Source organism: Cervus canadensis, chromosome 8, assembly GCF_019320065.1.
Source record: "Cervus canadensis isolate Bull #8, Minnesota chromosome 8, ASM1932006v1, whole genome shotgun sequence".
Classification (NCBI taxonomy): Eukaryota; Metazoa; Chordata; class Mammalia; order Artiodactyla; family Cervidae; genus Cervus; species Cervus canadensis.
In genome coordinates, this window is record NC_057393.1 from 37,375,922 (window position 1) to 37,396,023 (window position 20,102).

Below are 20,102 nucleotides of genomic sequence, written 5' to 3' on the forward strand. Positions count from 1 at the left end.
ACCCACTCCAGTATTCTTGCCTGGAGAATCCCATGGACAGAGGAGCCTGGCGGGCTACAGTCCACAGGGTCGCAAAGAGGCGGACACGACTGAAGCGAGTTAGCATGCATACACGTGTACAAACATATACTCATATATTTGTTGTAGAAAAAGGATCATGCTGTACATACTGTGCTTCAGCTTTTCCCCTTTTAAATTAAGATATGCAAATCTTCTCACCAGAAGACGTAGCTGTATTACGTTCTTTTCAGTGTCATGCTTATGGGTTTATTAATCCATTTCTCTATTTGTGATCATTTATATTGTTTCTATTTTCTCACCATTATAAAAATGCTGCAGCAAATATTCTTTTGTACTATATCACTTGCAGTGATAATATTTCTGTGTGTCATAATTCCTTCAGCTGGGCTGTCTGGAGCAAAGCACTTGCATATTATTAGATTGATTTTTCTGAAAAGTCATTTGGAAGTCACATAGGAATGAGAAAAGGATTGGTGAAGAGTCATAAAAACAAAATAGCAGAAAAGTAACTCTTGGTGAAGAGTGCAAACAGAACAAGATGAGAGTATAATTGACCACAGAATGTAACTAACTATCCAATCTCTTTGTCAGCCCTCTCATGAATTCCCCATAAATTCCACAGTTGGCCAGCTTATCTGATCTGAGCACCATGAAGTGATTATCAGATGGTTCTCATTTGGTGCTTTAAACCTGTCAAACTATGTTTTATGGACACCCAATAGGCACTGTCAAATTCAAACCACCAAACGTGTATTGAGTTCTTCCATACATTACATGGGTTTGTTGAATTCAGTCATTCAATAAATGTTCCTGGAGTGCCTGCAATGTGTCAAGCACTGTGCTGGGCCTCTTATGGGAGGGCTAACCCAGTCATGGAGGTCAGGAAAGATTTCCATCAAGGCAGGGTTATTCCGTTAGGTAATGATGACTAAGTTGAGTGAAGGGTTTCTTGGAGTTACTTACCAGGAGGCATAAACAAAGGCTCAGTAATGGGGAGAAACCAGCAAGGAAAATGGGCAGAAGAAAGCCTAGTGGGTCTGGATGGAATTTGCATATCATGACTGTGATATAGTGATTTACAATAAGAAACATGTATTTGGCCTTTATCTCCACAAAACTCCTAAAACCCTTGGAATTTCCTAAGTGATAAATATGATAAAGGTGTTTTGTTGTTTATAACTACCCCCTTTCAGTCACACTTGAGTTTATGTTAATAAGGTGACTTGGAAAGCATCTAAGGATGGGGATGGGTTGCCAGGGGAACCAACCATGTGATTATGAGGTTGGAACTTTCAGTTCTCTCTGACCTCCAGGGAGAAGAGAAGGGCCAGAGGTTGAATTGATCACCAATGGGCAACAGTTTAATCAATAATGCCTCTATGACGAAACCTCCATAAAGGCTGTAAAGTATGAGGTGCAGAGAGCTTCATGTTGGTGCTCTTCTCCTATACTTTGCCCTATACATCTCTTCTATCTGGTTGTTCCTGAGTTTTATCTTTTTATAATAAACTGGCAGTCTAGTAAGTAAAATATTTCTCTGAGTCTTATGTGTTACTCTGGCAAGTTAATCAAACCCAGAAAGGTGGACTGTGGAAGCTCCAATTTATAACCAGTCAGTCAGAAGCACAGGTGATGACTATCCCCAAATAGATAGTATCAGAGTTTAGTTGAACGATGGACACCCAGCTGGTGCCACAGAGACCACCACCCACATTGCAATTGGATGCAGTATTATTAATGACCAAGCATCAGGCAAGGTGAGGCTGGAGAGCCCACAGAGCCCAGAACATGAAACTCCTCATAGATCATGTTAAGGATTTTGATTTGTCCTAAGAACAATAGGAAGCCTTTAAAAGGCTCTGAGCCTTTTAAAGGGGAGGGAAGCTGTGGAAGGCAAGAGGATGTGGTGACATAAGATTTGCAATTTGAAAGTACTGTTCTGAAAACAGCATGGAGTATAGACATGGAGGTGGGAGTATGGTGAAAGCCTTTGTTGGGGACCAGATAAAAAGGTTTTGTAGGCTTCCTGTTAAAAGAACACAGTAGATTAGACTAGCGTGGTGGTAGATTAAATGTAAGGTTCATGAAAAGATATTGGGAGGGAGGGAGACAAGGATTAGGAAGAGGATTGTGTCCAGAATGAACCCTAGTTTTTAGATATGAACAACCGTGTAGATGGTGAACCACTCATTGAGGCTGGGAACACTGGAAAAGACTTGGGAGGGAGTGTCTTAAATTCTGCTTTGAGAATGTTTAGTTTGAGATATCTTTGAAGCAGCCAAGAAGGGCTTCCAAGTGTGCAAGTGGCTATTTGGCTCAGGAGCTCAAAGGAGTGGTGTGATTTGGAGAGATCAATCTGAACAGATGTGGTCGTTGAAGCCCAGGTGAGATCTCCCAGGGAAGAGAGCATGGAGTGGGGAGAGGAGAGACCCCAGGGCCAAATCTGGAGGGCTGTCCACAGTAAGAGATGCAGCAGAAGAGGGAGGCATTTGCATGACCTTGACAGTAAATGCCTCCTTAAATTTGCACCCTAAACATTTCACTTGCCTCCACTTAGTCCCTTCCCTACTGGCCAGAGAGGAATAATGTGAATCTGGAGTCATATCATGAAAGTCAGGGAATTTTTTTTTTTTTTTTTAAAGAAGTGATGGTCATCATTGTTGAATTCTGCTAAGGTGACAGACAAGTTGTGCACGACATAAGCTGTTTGGATTGATCTGTGTCCCGTGGGAGAGAGAGTGATGGATATGCTGAAGTTCACCTCCTCTTGGTCTGTCACTGTTTTATAGACCCATGCCTCATTCTCTGTTCTCTTTCCACTCTTCCAGACGGAGCAGTCCCGATGGCCTACACCCCTCTTCCTAGAGCAGTCTCCAACCAGTCTCTCACCTTGGTATTCTGTATTTCCTTTTGTGAGAAGGGTTCTTCACTTAATTTGTCACAAAAACAGCCCTACTGCTGTTGAATTTGCTCAATATTTCTTAGTAGCTGAGAAGTCTGCACTGTGTGTAGTGCTCTCCTTTCCAGAATAACAAATACCAGGAAGATCCCTTTGCATGCATGACCCAGAGCAATGCTAAGCACATAGAAGGTGCACAAATGTTGCTTATTAGAAGTCATGGTGGTTAAAGGCATAGGTTCTGGAAGCTAGCAGAACTGGGTTCAAATCCCAGCTCTGATAGTCACTAGCTGCGTGACTTCAAGCAAATGACTTAACCTCTCTGAGCCCCATCTATGAAATGAGGACCATAGCCAGACCTCATAAGTTTATTATCAGGGAGATAATACATTACGAGGATTAATGAAATAAAATGAGGTTCAGGATCCCAGATCATCTGAACTCACTTGGAACACGCCTGAGCCCAGAATGGAGACTGACTTGTCAGGACCCTTAGAGGGGTAGGGCCTCCCCAAATCACTGCACCTGAGCAGAGGCAAGGGAAGGGGTATAGCTGTCTGTTTGCCTGGACACTCACTTGGGGATGATCTCGGGTGTGTGACTTTAACCAGGTAGCCCCCCTTGTCTAGTTGTCCAGGACAGAGACCATGACCCTCCATGGCCCCTCCCTCCAGCATCCTGTGGCCTGAGAGCCCCAATTAGATGGTGTGTTCCTCTTTCCTAATTCTTGTTCACTCAATTGGGTATTGAATTTTTCAAAAAGTTTCTTAAAAAAACAAAAAAAAGGGTGCGGGGGGGGGAAGTCTTGTGTTTTGGAGGGTGTATGCAAACAGTCTTGTGTATGCAGGGTCTCTTAAGTCAGGTCTAGGGCAGGGGCCCCTCTTGCGTAAGTCTAGGGGTAGCAGTGGTCCTGCAGACATTTCCGCACTAAGGTCTGAACCTGAGGGTTCATAGGACAGAAGGGTCACTGTCCATATCATTCACTGAGGTTTCTCTTTTCTCCTTGAGCACCGCCATGGGCCAGACCACACGGAGCTGAGCCACTCAGACTGGCGTGTGTGCTCAGGGAGCTTGCCGCCTGGCTAGGAGGACAGATACTACGCATGTAATCACAGTGGGGATGAGGGGCACAGGGAGGAGGAGGTCCAGGGTGAAGTAGCCAAGGCAGGACCAGAGAGAGGAAGCAACTTGCCCAAGGTCACACAGCTGGGGAGTAGCTGAACTGGGAGTGAGGCGCTCCATGGTCGGACCTCTGGATCTCTGCTCTTTTCCCCGTCATCCTCCATGTAACCGGGAGGGAGTTCCGGGGCTGCCTCAGATGGAAACCTCCAGTGGCAGCTCTGAGATGCTCTTCCATAGCACATGTCTAACAACCAGACACACTGTCCTTGGGCCAGTTCCCTCTCCCTTGTTGATCAGCCCCATTGGGAAAACTTCCCAGAACACCGCCCCCCCCACCTGCCTCCCCGCTCCAGCAGCTGGTCACCCAACTGCTTCCTGGTGGGGAATATAAGACACCAAGGCAATAGGATGCTGGGAGGGTGAACTGACCAGCCCAGAACAGCTGGGCACCAAGTGCATAGGTGGGCAGAGGAGCCCTGTGCATTGTAGGAGCTACAGTGTCTGATGCTCATTTCACTTACTCCTTCCCCGGCCCTGGCTGGGTCACCCTGTCCTTAGAGAATCAGTGGTTGAATTGGACTCTGGTGGTTCCGACAGGACTTCACTGGCCCTCCCTTCAGCCCAGCTCCCAGGGGCAGCTGTCTTGGAAGCCTGGCCTGGGCTGGTGCCAGGGCCTCAGTCCCTCCATCTGGGTTGGATGCTGCAAGGCAGGGTGCAGGCAGGTCTCCATTTCCTGGCATTGTCAGGAGCTGTGTTGTGGCTGAAGGCTGAGTGCCATCTTGCCTCTGGTGACCAGGGAGAGAGCCAAGGGGAGGGAAGGCAGAGAGAGGAGTCCACACAGACTCAGTGATGATAAACTTCCCAGGCTTCTGGTCACCTGGGGGGCTCTCCTTTCACATTTTCCAAGAAATGCTACAGGACTTAAGGAGGGAGCATTTATGGCGTGAGCTGAGCTGTGCGCACCCTTCCTCAAGGCGGACAGGTGCAGGGTATTGACCCTTCCACCCAAGTCTAGTGGGGATGGGGCCCCAACAGCCTTCAGCAGGAAGGCCTGACATGAGAGCCTGTGGCTGTGAGCACACTTAACTGTAGTCGACACAACCAGAGGAATCTAGAGGGCTGAGGTTATGCCTCTCAGCCTGGAGGCGTCAGGCAGAGGGAGAGAGGAGCTTGGGCTGACAAGAATCACAGACGGGTCTTTGACGGTGGATCACTGTTGCACGACCTGCAGGGACCCTGTGAAGGATCTGCAGTAGGAATATCAGCTGGGAACGGAAGAGAAATCTCCTGTAGTAAGAGGCTGTGGGCTGCAGCACTGGCGTAGAAGGTCGGGGGTACCAGGACTAGCCCACCGAAACAGGCATGGCTCCTGGTAAGGTGAGTGATGGTTGAAGGATTCAGAGGGGACCCTCTGAAGAACCCAGAAAGAGTTCTGGGAAAGGGGGATTTAAACATCAGTCAGGTCCAGATTGCTTGGAGCCAGTGTGCAAGCTGCTCTGCTGTTCTCTGATTTCTCCTTCCCCACCAGGTACCCAAACCATTGAAAACCCATCAGGGCAGGGGGACCATTATCCTCCATTTTTGGAAAGTATGTAACTACCTACTGGGCCCTAGTTAGGAGCAGGGAAGAAGTGTAACCTTGCAATAAGTAGTTATTGATCAATATACTGAACTGGACTTTCTGAGTTTTGAATTGAGACCGTGCTTTATGATTTAGAGTGTGCTAAGACAGTCCTGGGATTGCTGATGTTCTCATCCAGGTGTGTTAATTACATCTCGTGAGTTCTGTTGGTTTAATGTCACATTCGCTGCTTCCCTGGTAGCTCAGTTGGTAAAGAATCCACCTGCAATGCAGGAGACCCCAGTTCAATTCCTGGATTGGGAAGATCCTCTTGAGAAGGGATAGGCTACCCACTACAGTATTCTTGGACTTCTCTTGTGGCTCAGCTGGTAAAGAATATGCCTGCAATGTGGGAGGCCTGGGTTCGATCCCTGGGTTGGGAAGATTCCCTGGAGAAGGGAAAGGCTACCCACTCCAGTATTCTGACCTGGAGAATTCCATGGACTGTAGTCCATGGGGTTGCAAAGACTCAGACACAACTGAGCGACTTTCAGTTTCTGGCTTCCCAAGTGGCACCGTGGTACAGAGTCCACCTGCCAATGCAGGAGACGCAAAAGACGCTGGTTTGATCCCTGGGTTGGGAAGATCCCCTGGGGTAGGAAATGGCCACCTGTTCCGGTATTCTTTTCTGGATAATCCCATGGACAGAGGAGCCTGGCTGACTACCGTCTATGGGGCTGCAAAGAGTCGGACACGACTGAACTCACACTTTCAGTCTATCAGTGGGAGAGCCCTCCCTGGAGTCCAAGGCGGCATGGCTGTGCTGGTGCCGGGACAGGGCTGTGTGAAGGGTCATGGGGAAGGAGCAAGCAAGGACCACTCTGGGCGGGCGAGAAGGGCGTTTCCAGAGGATGATATCCCACGTTCTGAGCGGGTGCTGGGGCTGGGCCTCTGGTGGGGAGCGCCGGCCTGGCCGGGCAAGGAGTGTGCTCCGTGGGAGCCCTGCTTACAGGTTTTCGGATCCCTTCTCCCACCCAAACGTCCCCTCCTTGCTCCTGCTCTCCTCCTGTTTTCATTTTGGGCTTTCTAAGGCAGTGCTGGGAGTTTAGGTGTGGCTGCTGCCCTGTTTTGTGGCGTCTTCCCACCCTCTTGGTCTGAGTTCCCCACCCCAATCTAGAAGTTCACCCATCCTAAGAACTTAGGTTTCATTAAAGGTAGGCTCACTGCAGCCGGGGTCGGGGTGATGCAGAGAAGAAACCCACTTCTCTCCATCTTGAGGTCTGTCTTTCTGGTCTGGGACCCTGCCGCCTTTTTTTACCTGGGTTGCTGTGCTAGGATTTTAGCCTGTTCCCTTGTCTATTCTAGCCCCCACCTCTTCCCCAGCTATTCTCCACAGAGCTTCCAGGGTGGTCATTTAAATGTGTAAACAAGATGATGTCATGCGCCTGTGTAAAACCCTCCCATCATGCTCAGAATTAAAATAGAAGCTTTTCAATAAGACTTAAAATCATCTACGTGACCCAGCCCCTTACTGCCTTCTCCAGAACTCTCTCCCACCGCTTGCCACCTCGTCAGGTGGCCGGGCCGCACGGGCTCTCCCTGGTTAGTGTTCTCAGGAATACTCTTTCCTGGCCACCCAGCTCCTGTCTCATCTCCACTTAATGCCATTTTCTTAGAAAGGTCTGGACCTTCCGTTTTCTGTCACAGAAGTTATTTTCTGCAGCCCACTCACCGGACTGATTATCACGTATTTCTCGTCTTTGTTTAATGTGGGTCTCTTTCCCATACTGGCAGCTCAGCTAGCTGTTTGACTCACCACTTGGATCCCCAGAGACTCGGGCAGTGCCTGGTATACAGTGGGTCCTCAAAATGATGTGTTGACCACAGTCATCTCAGGTACATACTGGCTGCCGAGTATTTATCCTCTATGTGATCCATCCTGGAGCAGCCAGGAGGGCCTGAGGGTAAGCTGCTCTATAGCTCTCAGCTCTCAGATGCAAAGAGTCAGGGGCCCTGAGAATAGACCCACCTTTGGAAATAGGTCCATGGTGAAGACCCAAATACATCTCTGGTGACTGTGAGTGATTTAGATCACTTTCACATCATTAAAATTGGACTAATAATGCCTGTCTCACAGGTCTGTTTTTTTTTTTTTTAATTGACTTACAGTTGATTGGAAAATTCCATGGACAGAGAAGCCTGGCAGGCAGCTACAAGTCCATGGGTTTGCAAAGAGCTGGACGTGACTGAGTGACTTTCACTTTTTTGATTTACAGTGTTGTGTTCATTTCTGCATAGAGCAAAGTTATGCATATAAATACATATACATATAAACTGAGTTATATGTATATATTCATTAAAAAAATTATTTATATTGAGGTATTAGTCAATATTGTTGTTGTTGTTGTTTAGTTGCAAAGTTGTATCCAACTCTTTGTGACCCCCATGGACTATAGCCTGTCAGGCTCCTCTGTTCATGGGATTTTCCAGGCAAGAACCTACTGGAGTAGATTGCCATTTCCTTCTCCAGGGGATCTTCTCAACCCAAAGATCAAACCCAGGTCTCCTGCTGGGCAGGCAGATTCTTTACCACTGAGCCACCTGGGAAGTCCCATATATTCATTTTTATATTCTTTTCCATGATGGCTTATCACAGGATATTAAATATAGTTCCCTGTGCTATACACCAGTGTTACAGAAAGGGGGATCGCTTCCAGGGCCCAGGAGTGGGCTCTTGTCTAACACTTGGAAATGAACTGTCTGAGGCAACACACGTGCTGACAAAGCAAGAGACTTTATTGGGAAGGGGTGCCCAGGAAGAATAGCAGGGTAAGGAATCTACTCTGCCATATGGCTTGAAGTCTCGGGTTTTATAGTGATGGGATTTCTGGGTTGTTTCTGGCTAATCATTCTGACTCAGGGTCCTTCCTGGTGGCATGTACATTGCTCAGTCAAGATAGATTCCAGTGAGAAGGATTCTGGGAGGTTGGTAGGACATATGGACTAGGGCCTCCTCTCTCCTTTTGACCTTTCCCAAATTCTTCAGTTGGTGGTAAATTGTTGGTTCAAGTTCCTTGCTAGGCCGTCCATTGGAAGATAACTCATGCAAGGAGCTACTATCTTGCCTGGCCAGGATGGGCAGTTTTGGTCAGTTGTTCCCCTAAGAGTAGGACCTTGTTGTTTATCCATCCCTAATAGCAGTTTGCATCTGCTAATCTCAAACTCCCAATCCTTCCCTCCCACACCCTCTTCCCCCTTGACAAACACAAGTCTGTTCTCTGAGTCTATTTTGTTCTCTGTTTCTATTTTGGTTCATTTGTCTCATATTTTATTAGGGCTTCCTAGGTGGCACTAGTTGTAAAGAATCTGTCTGCCAATGCAAGAGATGATTAGAGATGCTGGTTTAATCCGTGGATTGGGAAGGTCTCCTGGAGGAGGAAAAGCCACCTACCCCAGTGTTCTTGCTTGGAGAATCCCATGGACTGAGGAGCCTGGCAGTTACAGCCCATGGAATTGCAGAGATTTGTGTCATATTACTAGATTCCACATATAAGTATTCTAACTTAGTATGATGATCTCTGGGTAGATCCATGTTGCTGTAAATGCCTTATTTCATTCTTTTTTATGACTGAGTAATATTTCGTCGGTGTGTGTGTCACATCTTCTTTATCCATTCATCTTTTTTTTTTTTTTATCCATTCATCTTTTGACGGACATTTAGGTTGTTACCATGTCTTGGTTATTGTAAATATTGCTGCTATGAAAATAAGAGTGTATATAGCTCTTTGAATTCTAGTTTTGTCTGGGTATATGATCAGGAGTGGTATTGCTGGATCATATGGCAACTCTATTTTTAGTTTTCTGAGGAGACTCCATTCTGTTTTCCATAGTGGCTGTACTAACTCACATTCCTACAAAAAGTATAAGAGGGTTCCATTTTCTCCACACCCTCTCCAGCATTTAGTATTTGTAGATTTTAATGATGGCCATTCTGACTGGTGAAGTGATGTCTCACTGTCATTTTGATTTACATTTTGCTAATAATTAGCAACATTGAGCATCTTTGCATGTGCCTACTGGCCATCTGTGTATCTTCTTTGGAGAAATGTCTATTTAGGCCTTCTGCCCACTTTTCAACTGGGTTGGTATTTTGTTGTTGTTGTTATTGTATGAGCTGTTTCTATATTTTGGAAATTAAGACCTCATCGGTGGCATCATTTGCAAATACTTTCTACCCACCTGTAGGGTGTCTTTTCATTTTGTTTCTGGTTTCCTTTGCGGTGAAGAAGCTTGTACGTTTGATGAGGTCCCATGTGTTTGTTTTCCCTTTTATCTCACAGATTGTTCTGATGGTTAAATGGGTGAGAGTCAGAGAGGGGAGACGTTTGTAAAGTACACCTACCATGTGGCAGACCCTCTGCTGCATCCTTTATGTACTAGTACATTCATTGGGAGTAAGTTTTATGAATGACCATGTGATTGGAATAATTCTAGCTAAGCCAGTATTGAGTTACTTGTTGGCAATTTAGCTCCCGGCAAGTCAGAACACTGGGTAAACTGGGTTGCGATCCGTGGATGATCAGAGGGAGACGGCAAATGGCTGTGCTTTCTTGTTTGTTATTTCCATTCGCATTGCTTTTTCACTTCCTGTGGTCTCTTGTTCCTCCACAAATCTGTGGGGTAGGGACCTTAGAACGTGGTGCCTTCAAAGAGGTGACTAAAGTTGCTGAGGTCATAAGAGTGGTGTCCTAATCCAATATGACTGTTACCTTTATAAGAAGAGGAATGATACCAGCAGACCTTTGGGGAGTGGCTGGAGACTTGCCAGCTTTGCTTCTGCCTTCTGAAACCTGAACTGTTTTACTTCATTGGTTTTATGGGTGGCAGTTACTATGTAAATGTGTTGTGAGGGTGAGGATATACCACAATGACTGTCAACATCCTTCTTGACACTCATAGCGTTAAGGGGAGGACAATAAAACATAATTTCTGTGGTTGCAATCAAAGTGCTAAGTGGTACAGAAGTAGGAGAAAGTTCAGCTCTGCCTGCTGGAATTGAGATCTGAGTTGGGTTTGGTAAGAGCAGGGCTTTGGCAGTGGAAGGTGTGGGGTGATCATTCGCTATTTCTTCTTTAGGAGCATGCGTCTCCATTTGATGGTAATCCTGGCACCCAAATTGCACAGCAGGGGCTTGAGTGTCAAGCAGAATTATTCATGGCTTCCAGCAAAATACTGTCTGCAAATCCCTCAGTTTCCAGGCAAACAGGTCTGGCTCCCTACCTTCTCAGGCCCAGCTGGGATGCAGACTCCTCCATACCTTTTTAAACTGGTGAAAAGATCAGAGCTGGGCCTGTGTTGACAAAGCACTAGAAACCGGGTAAAGTGACCCTTTTCTCAAGTGGAGGCGTGGCAGACTGGTTAGCAGGTCACAAAATGGTTTCCTCTTTGGGCACGTCTTGTCTTTTGGCCTTCCCTTCCCTGAGGCCTTCCCCTGTTCCGGCCCCTGACCTGGGATAAAAGTATCAGGGGCTACATTTTGAGCACTTCCTAGGCACAGTCGTCACAAATTCTTTCCTATTCTGCACCAGCTCCGAGGAGGGCAATGCTAAACATAGTGAAAGAGTTTTGCTCAGAAGATGCTACTTTCCTACCCCACTGAATGCCTGGGGTCTCCTGCCACCTCCATGGTATCACTAATCTAAGACAAAGAGCTTCAGGCACTTTTGTCTTAGGGCAGACATATGGGGCAGAGATATGAATTATTGCAACCTTCTGACTAATGTCTTACTTCAGCTCATCTAGAATTCCCCAGGCAAGGTATTTTAATAATAAAACAAGGCTTTATCTAATGAGCTGAAGAGAGCAGTCTGTTTTCCAAATCACTTGGACTTTTCTTTGGTACTCAATTACTTTTTATCTGGAATTTTTTGAAAAATATAAACTCCCAGGTACTGTTTTATTTTCTCCAAAGCTCCAGATGTGTCTAGTGAGCAGCCTTGTTTAAAGACAACTGGACTGTGTAATGATCTTTTATCTGGTTTGTTTCACTTTTTTTCTATTTCATATTTAGAGCTCTCATTTCATTTGTTTTCCAATTTCTCCATCTCTTTTTTGTTGTACTTTCTCAGGCCTTTATCAAGTGCAGTAGAAAAGCTTTTGTATACATAAATACAAATAGGTGGCTCAGATGGTTAAGAATCTGCCTGCAGTGAGGGAGACCCGGTTTGATCCCTGGGTCAGGAAACCCCCTGGAGAAGGAAATGGCTACCCACTCCAGGTTTCTTGTTTGGATAATTCCATGGACAGAGGAGCTTGTTGGGCTACAAAAAGTGGGACGTGACTAACATTTTTTAATATAAGTAGTATGTATATTACATGTTTTAGAAAATGTATGATTTTTTTGCCTAACTAAAAAATTTAGACATTTTGATTACACTTGACTATGAATAGAATGCTAGATTTCTAATTTATATTCACTCAAAACTTTAACATAGTTCCATTTATTTTAGTATTATTGCTAAACAGTAGTAATCTAATCTAGTATTACTAGTAATCTAGTATTACTGCTAAAAGTCTAGAAAGCTTATTATCTTTGTGATTAAAAAAATATTGAATGAGACTTGAAACTTCTAATCCAATTCAGAGTATATAAAGAAACACTATGTTGTAAAACCAAACCAAACAAAACAAGACAGGAAATTAACATGTGATATGTTATTAACTGCAAATTTTGTTCAAATTTCACAAAACTTTTATGCTAGCGTCCATTATTTGTTTTCATATCTTATTCAAGATTCCACATTGTATTTAGTTGCATTGGGCAGCTTTAACTGCAACAAATTCTGATAAATTCTCTTTTCATTTTTATTGTTTACAAATATTTTCTAATTTACCTTCTATGGCTCCTGTAGTAGACTCTTAATTTCCAAATACACAGGTTTTTTTTAAAGTATCTTTGATATTAACTTCTCATTTAAATGTTTTCTTCTCAGTAGTCACCCTCTGTTTTTTTCAGTCTTTTAACTTTACTGAGGCTTTCAATGGCTAAGTCAAAGATCTCTTGGTAAATGTCACACTGCACTTGAAAATATGTGGGTTGTTTTCAAATATCTTTTGGTATTGATTTCTAACATAATTCCACAGTGATAAGAGAACAGACTCTGTATGATTTCAATACCTTTAGACCATGAAAGTTTTGCACCTTGTTTTATATCGCTGGATATGTTCCAGTGTCTCCTGGTCTGTAGTTTATGGGAACTTGAATAGAATTTGCATACTACTGTTGTGTGAAAATTGTAGTATTATTTGAGGGCCAGTCTGCCATCTCTAAAGTAAACAGTTAATAAATATTTCCTAAAGATTTTTTATCTCAAATATTCAACAAATGTTCATAAAATTTGCTACAATAATACTTAATGGAAACTCTTAAATGAAGGTTATGATCTGCAAATACTGATATGAAGGATGACAGACAACAAATTATGCAATCAAGTTTTTAATAACAAAGATACTATTTTTAACATGGTCAAATATACTTGGCTAAGTCCAGATTTTAAAAAACAAAAGTATCTAGCCCAACAGTACAACCATACAGCTTTGTACAGAACATTCCATAGATCAACAGAAAATACATTTGAGCACAAAAATAAAAAATATTTAAAGAGAATCTCTAAGCAGCATTTTATTTCTGCAAAACAGACATATAGTACTGATTAAATATCTACAAGTGCTTTCCCTTTACAAAAATACATATATTCTTAATAGACTAAGTCATTAACAATGACCTGGTAATGTTTCACTTCAATTTGAATGATTTATAAGCTAAATCTTACAACCACAAAAAGGTTTTTATTTGTATTAAGATGTTACCACTTTTGACAAAAAGAAAGCTTAAAATATTTCATATTTCAAAGGAATATTAGCAACAGAACTGTACAATATAGTCTATGATGGTTTAATTTAACGTGAGGGCTACTCTGTTAAGAACTGGTGCTTGCTGTTGTGCTGCCAGAAGCAGGAAACGCAGAACACTGGTGCTCCCCCCACAAGCTCCTGTCGCCGACCACAGCTTCGTAAGGACACTTGGGCCCCATCCCCATCCAAAACAATATAGCAAAAGAACACTGCCCGCCAACAATGTTAGGCTGATCCCATTCCATTTCTAATGTGCAGAACGCCTGCTATGCTGGACTGATGTGAAGTCCACATACACGTAATCTGTTCACTATCTCTGCACTGCCCAGAAATATTTAATCTTCAGTTTGCACTAGATTGGTTTCTTATTCCATAAAGCTCTGAAAAATGGAAGAAAACTGGACCCAGTATTTCATGTTTCACTTGATTCTAAAGACAATTAAAATTAAAACGCATTTCTGAATAATGTCTCAAAGTCTGAATCCTAGAAAAAGGGGCATAGCAAGTATACAGACACATTTTAAATTCTTTTTGTTTAATTCCATAACTGTCTAAAAAGGAAGTGCTCAAGCATTTTAATTGTATTTGAAAATATAGTCAGGATAGCAAATAAACACACTACTTGTGAAAACTATATTACATTAGGAAGGAAATCACTTTTAAATTATTGGGAAAATGCTACTGCTTTGAGAAAAAACTTATGAAAACCCTGTGATGTAGTATTTAAGTATTTTTAATGAACTTTCAATCTGAACTTTTTTCAACAAAATACTACTGAACTAAGTCTATCAAGTAAATCCAGAATTAGTTGGTTATTTTGTGCTTTCAGCGGGTTTGAGTTTTAGCATGTTTTCCAATTTTTATACACCAGATCTGTCAGACAGGTTTTATTCCTTATTGTAGGGACAGGCGTATATCTTAAAATGATAGCATTTCATATTTTTATGTTTCCAACCCATAAAATGAAAGCTATGGCAAACTCTTTTTTGTAATGCCCACACCAGTATCTACGTCTCACTGGTATAAAGTAAAGCCTGCTGGCAAATCCCTGTGGTCCACCAGAGTATGTAATGAGCACATCCTTCTTTACCCTACCCCAGGAAGTTTACCTAGGGGCCTGTCAGGAAGACTTCATTAGCGTGAGCTTTACTTGAAGTGGCCCACAGCACGGGCTCCCCAAAATATCAGTGTGAGGACAGGGCTTAACCTGATGTACACGCTCTTCATCTGGGGCCCATCTTGCCGAATTTGGCTGTACGGTTAAATTCTAAAAGCAAAGTAACTGCTGAGAAACAAGACAAAGAGTTACTTAAAAAAAAAAAAAAAACCCCACAGGCCTTTAGGAAAATTTTTGTTTTTGGATACAGAAAAAGCATTTACTTATGTGAGTCCAAGAGAATGTACTGTTTTCTACACAAGTAAGCATGTCAGCACTTTTACCAAAGTCTGTCTTTGATAAAATTTCTCATATTACTAAGAACCCAGGAACTAAATAAGTCTAATTTTAGTCCGTATCACCTCCATGGGATAAAAAGCTTCTCAAATTAGAATTTAAAATCTCAATTTCAATTTTCTCTCCAAACTATGTATTTCTCCCATTTTTCATCCAGAGGGAGGCTACTGGTTGTGTTAATCTCTTTTTCACCTTTGAGAATTTCCTAAGATCTGTCAGATGGTGCTGGAAAAACAAGAAACATGGCTGAAAGGAAGTATGCTCTGATTATTGCAAGAAAAACCTGCATTTGATTGATCTTACCATGAAAATTAAGTTTAAAGTCTTTCTTTGGTGATATTTTAGCAACTACTCAAGGTTATTGCCTAATTATATAAAAGTAAATTGCAGTCTAAAAATTTCCAACCTCCAAACAGTTAAAACTGTCTCTCTAACATGGTTATTAACACTAAAATGTCTTTGGTGATATCTATTTTCTTATGAAAATCTTTCAAAAAGAGATTACTCTAACTTACAAGAGCCTATTTAGATATAAAACCATTGATAAGAGACAGGGACAGAAAACTCAAAACTTATGCAGTAAATCTAAAACAGAAATGCACTTTAGCAATGAGGCACTTTCTCTTAAATAGTTCAATAAAGCTAAACAGTTCACAATATTATATAACATACTTTTTTCCCCCTTAAAGAATCATTTTAATTTAGGTTACGTATAGTTGAGCAAACTCATTACATTTATAAAATGTAGCATATTAATATGGGACAGACTTTTAATGAATAAAGAAATAATATACTTTTCTAAAAGCATCACCCAAGGTACCTGGACCCCAGACTGAATGACCTAATATCACCTCATCAGTGAACCTTTTTTTTTTTTTTTTTTTAAATACTTAAAAGCATTTTGTAAACCTGGAGAAAGGGCCATATTTGGATTTTTCTATTAACTAATGTGATTACTTCAGTTAAACTGATGTCTTATAACTCACAGGCCTTCTTTAGATCTATGGTCCCTTGACCCTTGGATATCTATGATATCTAAAGCAGAGATAACCAATTACAAAATCTTTTATGGAAGTAAATTCTTTCAGTTTGTTGCTTAGGAAACAAGAGATTAAAGAAAAACTTAGTTTTATTCTCCAATTTTGCAGATTCTGATGATTATTCATATAGGCTATTTGTATAAAGAGTTAATTTTATTAGCACCCCAAGTTTGTAAAACTGACCACCTACCTATTTTTGCCTGTGTATTTTTTCTATATCTGGTTTCTTACAAATTTCACAATCTGACTCGGGATAATTAGGGATTAGTGTATTACTAGACATGAAAGTAGTCCCATACTTAAAAACCATAGTTGAAAATATGAAGAAGTCTGTGGTTCAAACAGTAACACCACATTATTCAGGACCATCATAAAATGTGTACCTTTCTCCATATAACAGATGCCCTTCTTTATGCAAGGGTTTTCACATGTTTTGGCACATATTCCACTGCATTTCAATAAAAACGTTAATACAGTAACATTAAATAAAGGAATTCTATACAAAACTATTCTCAATTCCATAATTACTTCCTATATATTTCCTTGGAAAATAGAGACATTACATAAGATGAGGCAACAGGCCAAATTTAAAGAGATCATGTATATAAAACTCATTTAAGGCTGTAAGTTTTGGCTGGGGACCCAAAAACATCCAGGTCTCAGTTGTGGATTTTAAAATGCACTCTCAATTCATTTTGAGTTAATTAAAAATCAACTTCCATAAGTAATCACTGACCTAGATGTGACAAATTTATAAGAAATCTAAAAATGCCTTAGAGATGTCAGGGAACTGGATTTCACAGCACAGCAAAATAATTTCTGTAGCTGGACAGTAAATTCAATTTTTGGTTTAGTGTAATGGTCTGTTCCAACCATTTTTAAAGAATTTTTAAAAATCTGCCTTTTAAATTCTGTTTGTGAGCCCTTCCAAGCACAAACATAATTTAACAAAATTAAATTTTTAAAAATATTGCCATGACCTTTTCCACAAAAGCAGGCCAAAAACAACAGAAAACTTTAGACTTTTTGACTTGAAACAAAGATACACGGAAAAGATAATGACGACGTTTCAGCCTTTTATGTTGTGAAATGCATCAAGATTTAGCTGTATTTTGTGTTTCTTAGAGTCATACACTTTTATTTCTAAGAAGCATTTTGAGATTTAGAAGGCATTAGCTTATGATACATTTTACTGGAAAATACAGTATAAAAGCTATGTGTGTAACACACAGATTGTGCTCATATCAGATTTCTAAAACAAATATTTTTCCTAACTTTTAAGATTATTTCCTAAGTTTCAGAGGTTAACTTTGTTTCAAAGCAATTAGTCAAACTTAATTTCCAAAGTTTTTGAGAAACAGTGTAGATTGTAAGAGGTTTAAAATGAAGTTCTTCATATAATTTAAGGTAACAAGACTTTCGTTGACTTGCAGACTCATCTCAAAAGGAATGGAAGACTTAACAAAACTGCAAAACCAAGGACATTATCATAGATCTGACCTTAAAGAACTTATTTATAAAACAAGAATCCCAGTTCCCACTAATTACTACAGGATCTAAAATGAAATATCCTCAAACCATTAATTCTGGTTAGCATATTTATCTATGACACAGTATTTGTTCTATTTTATGCATATGGTTTGGAAATGTGACAGGTTACTAACAGTTTTAATCTACAATTGCTTTGAGATTTTTGAAATCCATAGAATAGCTAATGTTACCTGCTCTAAAAGCCCTAGTACTTAAAATCATCATAACTTTCTGCATGCCACACTGACACACACCTAAGGCCAACTGAAAGAGGGAAACAATGTACTTGTTAGATCAAGAACCACAATATCATGATGCACACAGTAATGTGGGCTACACAATGGCAATGACGTCTCACAAAGCAGCACCCGCTCATCATAAGGCATTATGAAAGATTAACCTCACCGAAACATGGGTTTAGTTAGAAGTGAATGTGATCAGCTGCCAACATTTCAAATGGTTATGAATCTCACTTCACTCTCCAAAGAGTCATGTACATTTTCTGGAAGGCGAACAGGCCCTCCTTGTGCAACTGGTAGACTACACAGACAGATGACCCCAAATGCCTACAGTTATAATGTGCTCTCATGTACAGAACAATTCTTCCCAAAAGGACTTGCACACTCAAGAGTGAACTATTTTGCACACAAAAAGCTTACTGCAAACAGGACAGTGGCTCAAAGGCCATTTCTCTAAATATATTTCCCATACAAAATAATTTCAAGATAGAGTAATTATTAGTTCCTTGTACAGTACTCTATTTAAACAAGAATTAATCAAATAGTAAGTATGTGAAAACTGCAACACCACAAAGATTGAGCCATATTACTAGTGTAATCAAACATTAGAACAATCTTGGAACAGGCAAGCAAAATATTCAGAAGGCTAGGTCATGGCCGCACACCTACTGATTGCAACCATGACTTGTATTGTACACTGGGAGACGGCACAGATACCTTATGCAGATGGTTCAGTAGCAGAATGGCACTTGGTTTGCTCTTAATAGAAACAACATAAATGCAACTGACAATTTAGAAACAGACAATGGCCTTATTCGCATGCTGAAACTCTGGCTGTGTCCCTCGAGTCCACACGCCTTTCACTGTGCAATCTGTCGATGAGTAAACACATAGTGTAGGATTCACTCAGTGGGATCGAGGCCCCCTGGTCTAACCGAAATCAATTCTTGGTCGATACTGCAATACCATGGGGTATGACTATAAAATAAAAACAGATGATGAGTAAGACTGTGTGGATATAAAAACAAAACAGATTATACATAAAAGACTTTAAAAAATGTGCAGTTACGGTTTACAATAGTTCTTGGGAATAGTGATTATGACAATTAAGACTAATTATCATTATATTTTTAAATTATTATGTGCTAGAGACAGTCAACTTTTCCATAATTTGCAACAAAGGTAACGTTCAAAAGATTGTGGGTGTCATAGTGGTTGCATATGTGAATAGTACTACTGTCAGTACTTAGGGCAAGGCAGGGTTTGTGAGGACAGACCGCTCTCGCTGCTGGGGGGCATTCACTCATTCCCCTGTGGCGCCGTACAAGACCAGCCCGCAGGCCGGACTCCATCAGAGCTGTTCTCTGTGCGAGTCCACTGAATCACCAATTAACAGACCTTCTGCTAGGACGGTAAAGAATCTGCCAGCAATGCGGGAGATCTGGGAAGATCCCCTGGAGAAGGGAATGGCTACCTGCTCCAGTATTCTTGCCTGGAGAATCCCATGGACAGAGGAGCCTGGTGGGCGACAGTCCATGGGGTTGCGAAGAGTCGGACGTGACTGAGCGACTGACACACACACGTGCTATGAATCTAGGAAACTGGGGCACTGTTTACAAATCACACATTTTAAGTAAGTTTGACACTTTTTTATTTGTAGCATTTAATATTTAATGGTCCTTTAAAAAGTGCTGAAAAACAAGTCACTAATTGTTAGAGGAAACATTTAGGTTACCGCCTCCTTTCAACAATTGATCCTACTAAATATTTGGACTTGACTATCATGAAATTGAGTGGTTCAGACTATCCTTCAGCTAGCCCCACAAAGGGAAGGTGACCACATGTAGCCCCGGAGAGGAGACAGCTTTCTGCAGGAAAAGCCACACCACCACTTTTGTGTCTTTTGCCCTCTGTTTTGCCATATCATGTAGAATTCAAACATCACAGTCAGAAAGGGTCTGAAGAACCAATGGTTTTTCCTATTCTGAAAGCTGTGGACTCCCCTTTTTAAAATGAAATTTCTGGGAGATACTTTTATGGAACCAAGAAAGGCTGAGATGGCCACTGGCTTGTTTCCCCCTTGTCTCCTAGTAGGTAAATGCAAAAATCCTGTGAGAAAACTGTTTCCATTCCTATAGATGAAAGGGGTGGACTGAGATTCTATGGTCTAAATCTATTTTGGTTAAATTCTGCTTACTTGTTTTTATTTTACACTTTATTCTGTTCCCTCTGAATCAGAATATCTGTGAGTGGACACCGAAATCTATTTTAGAAAACTCCCTGGATGTTCTGAAGTTCAGCCAGATGTAAAGACTGCTACCTA

General features: G+C 41.5%; 1 protein-coding gene across 7 annotated transcripts in view; it reads right to left on the minus strand.

Annotated features, from left to right (window-relative positions):
* Positions 1-13,082: 13,082 nt before the first annotated feature.
* Positions 13,083-20,102, minus strand: part of PCGF5 (polycomb group ring finger 5) — a 118,551-nt gene continuing 111,531 nt past the window's right edge. For all 7 annotated transcript variants that reach the window (XM_043476025.1, XM_043476020.1, XM_043476023.1 and 4 more), the window contains one exon: positions 13,083-18,757. In XM_043476025.1, the coding sequence (XP_043331960.1) occupies positions 18,710-18,757 (48 nt within the window). In that variant the 3' untranslated portion in view covers positions 13,083-18,709. The remainder of the gene's footprint in view (positions 18,758-20,102) is intronic.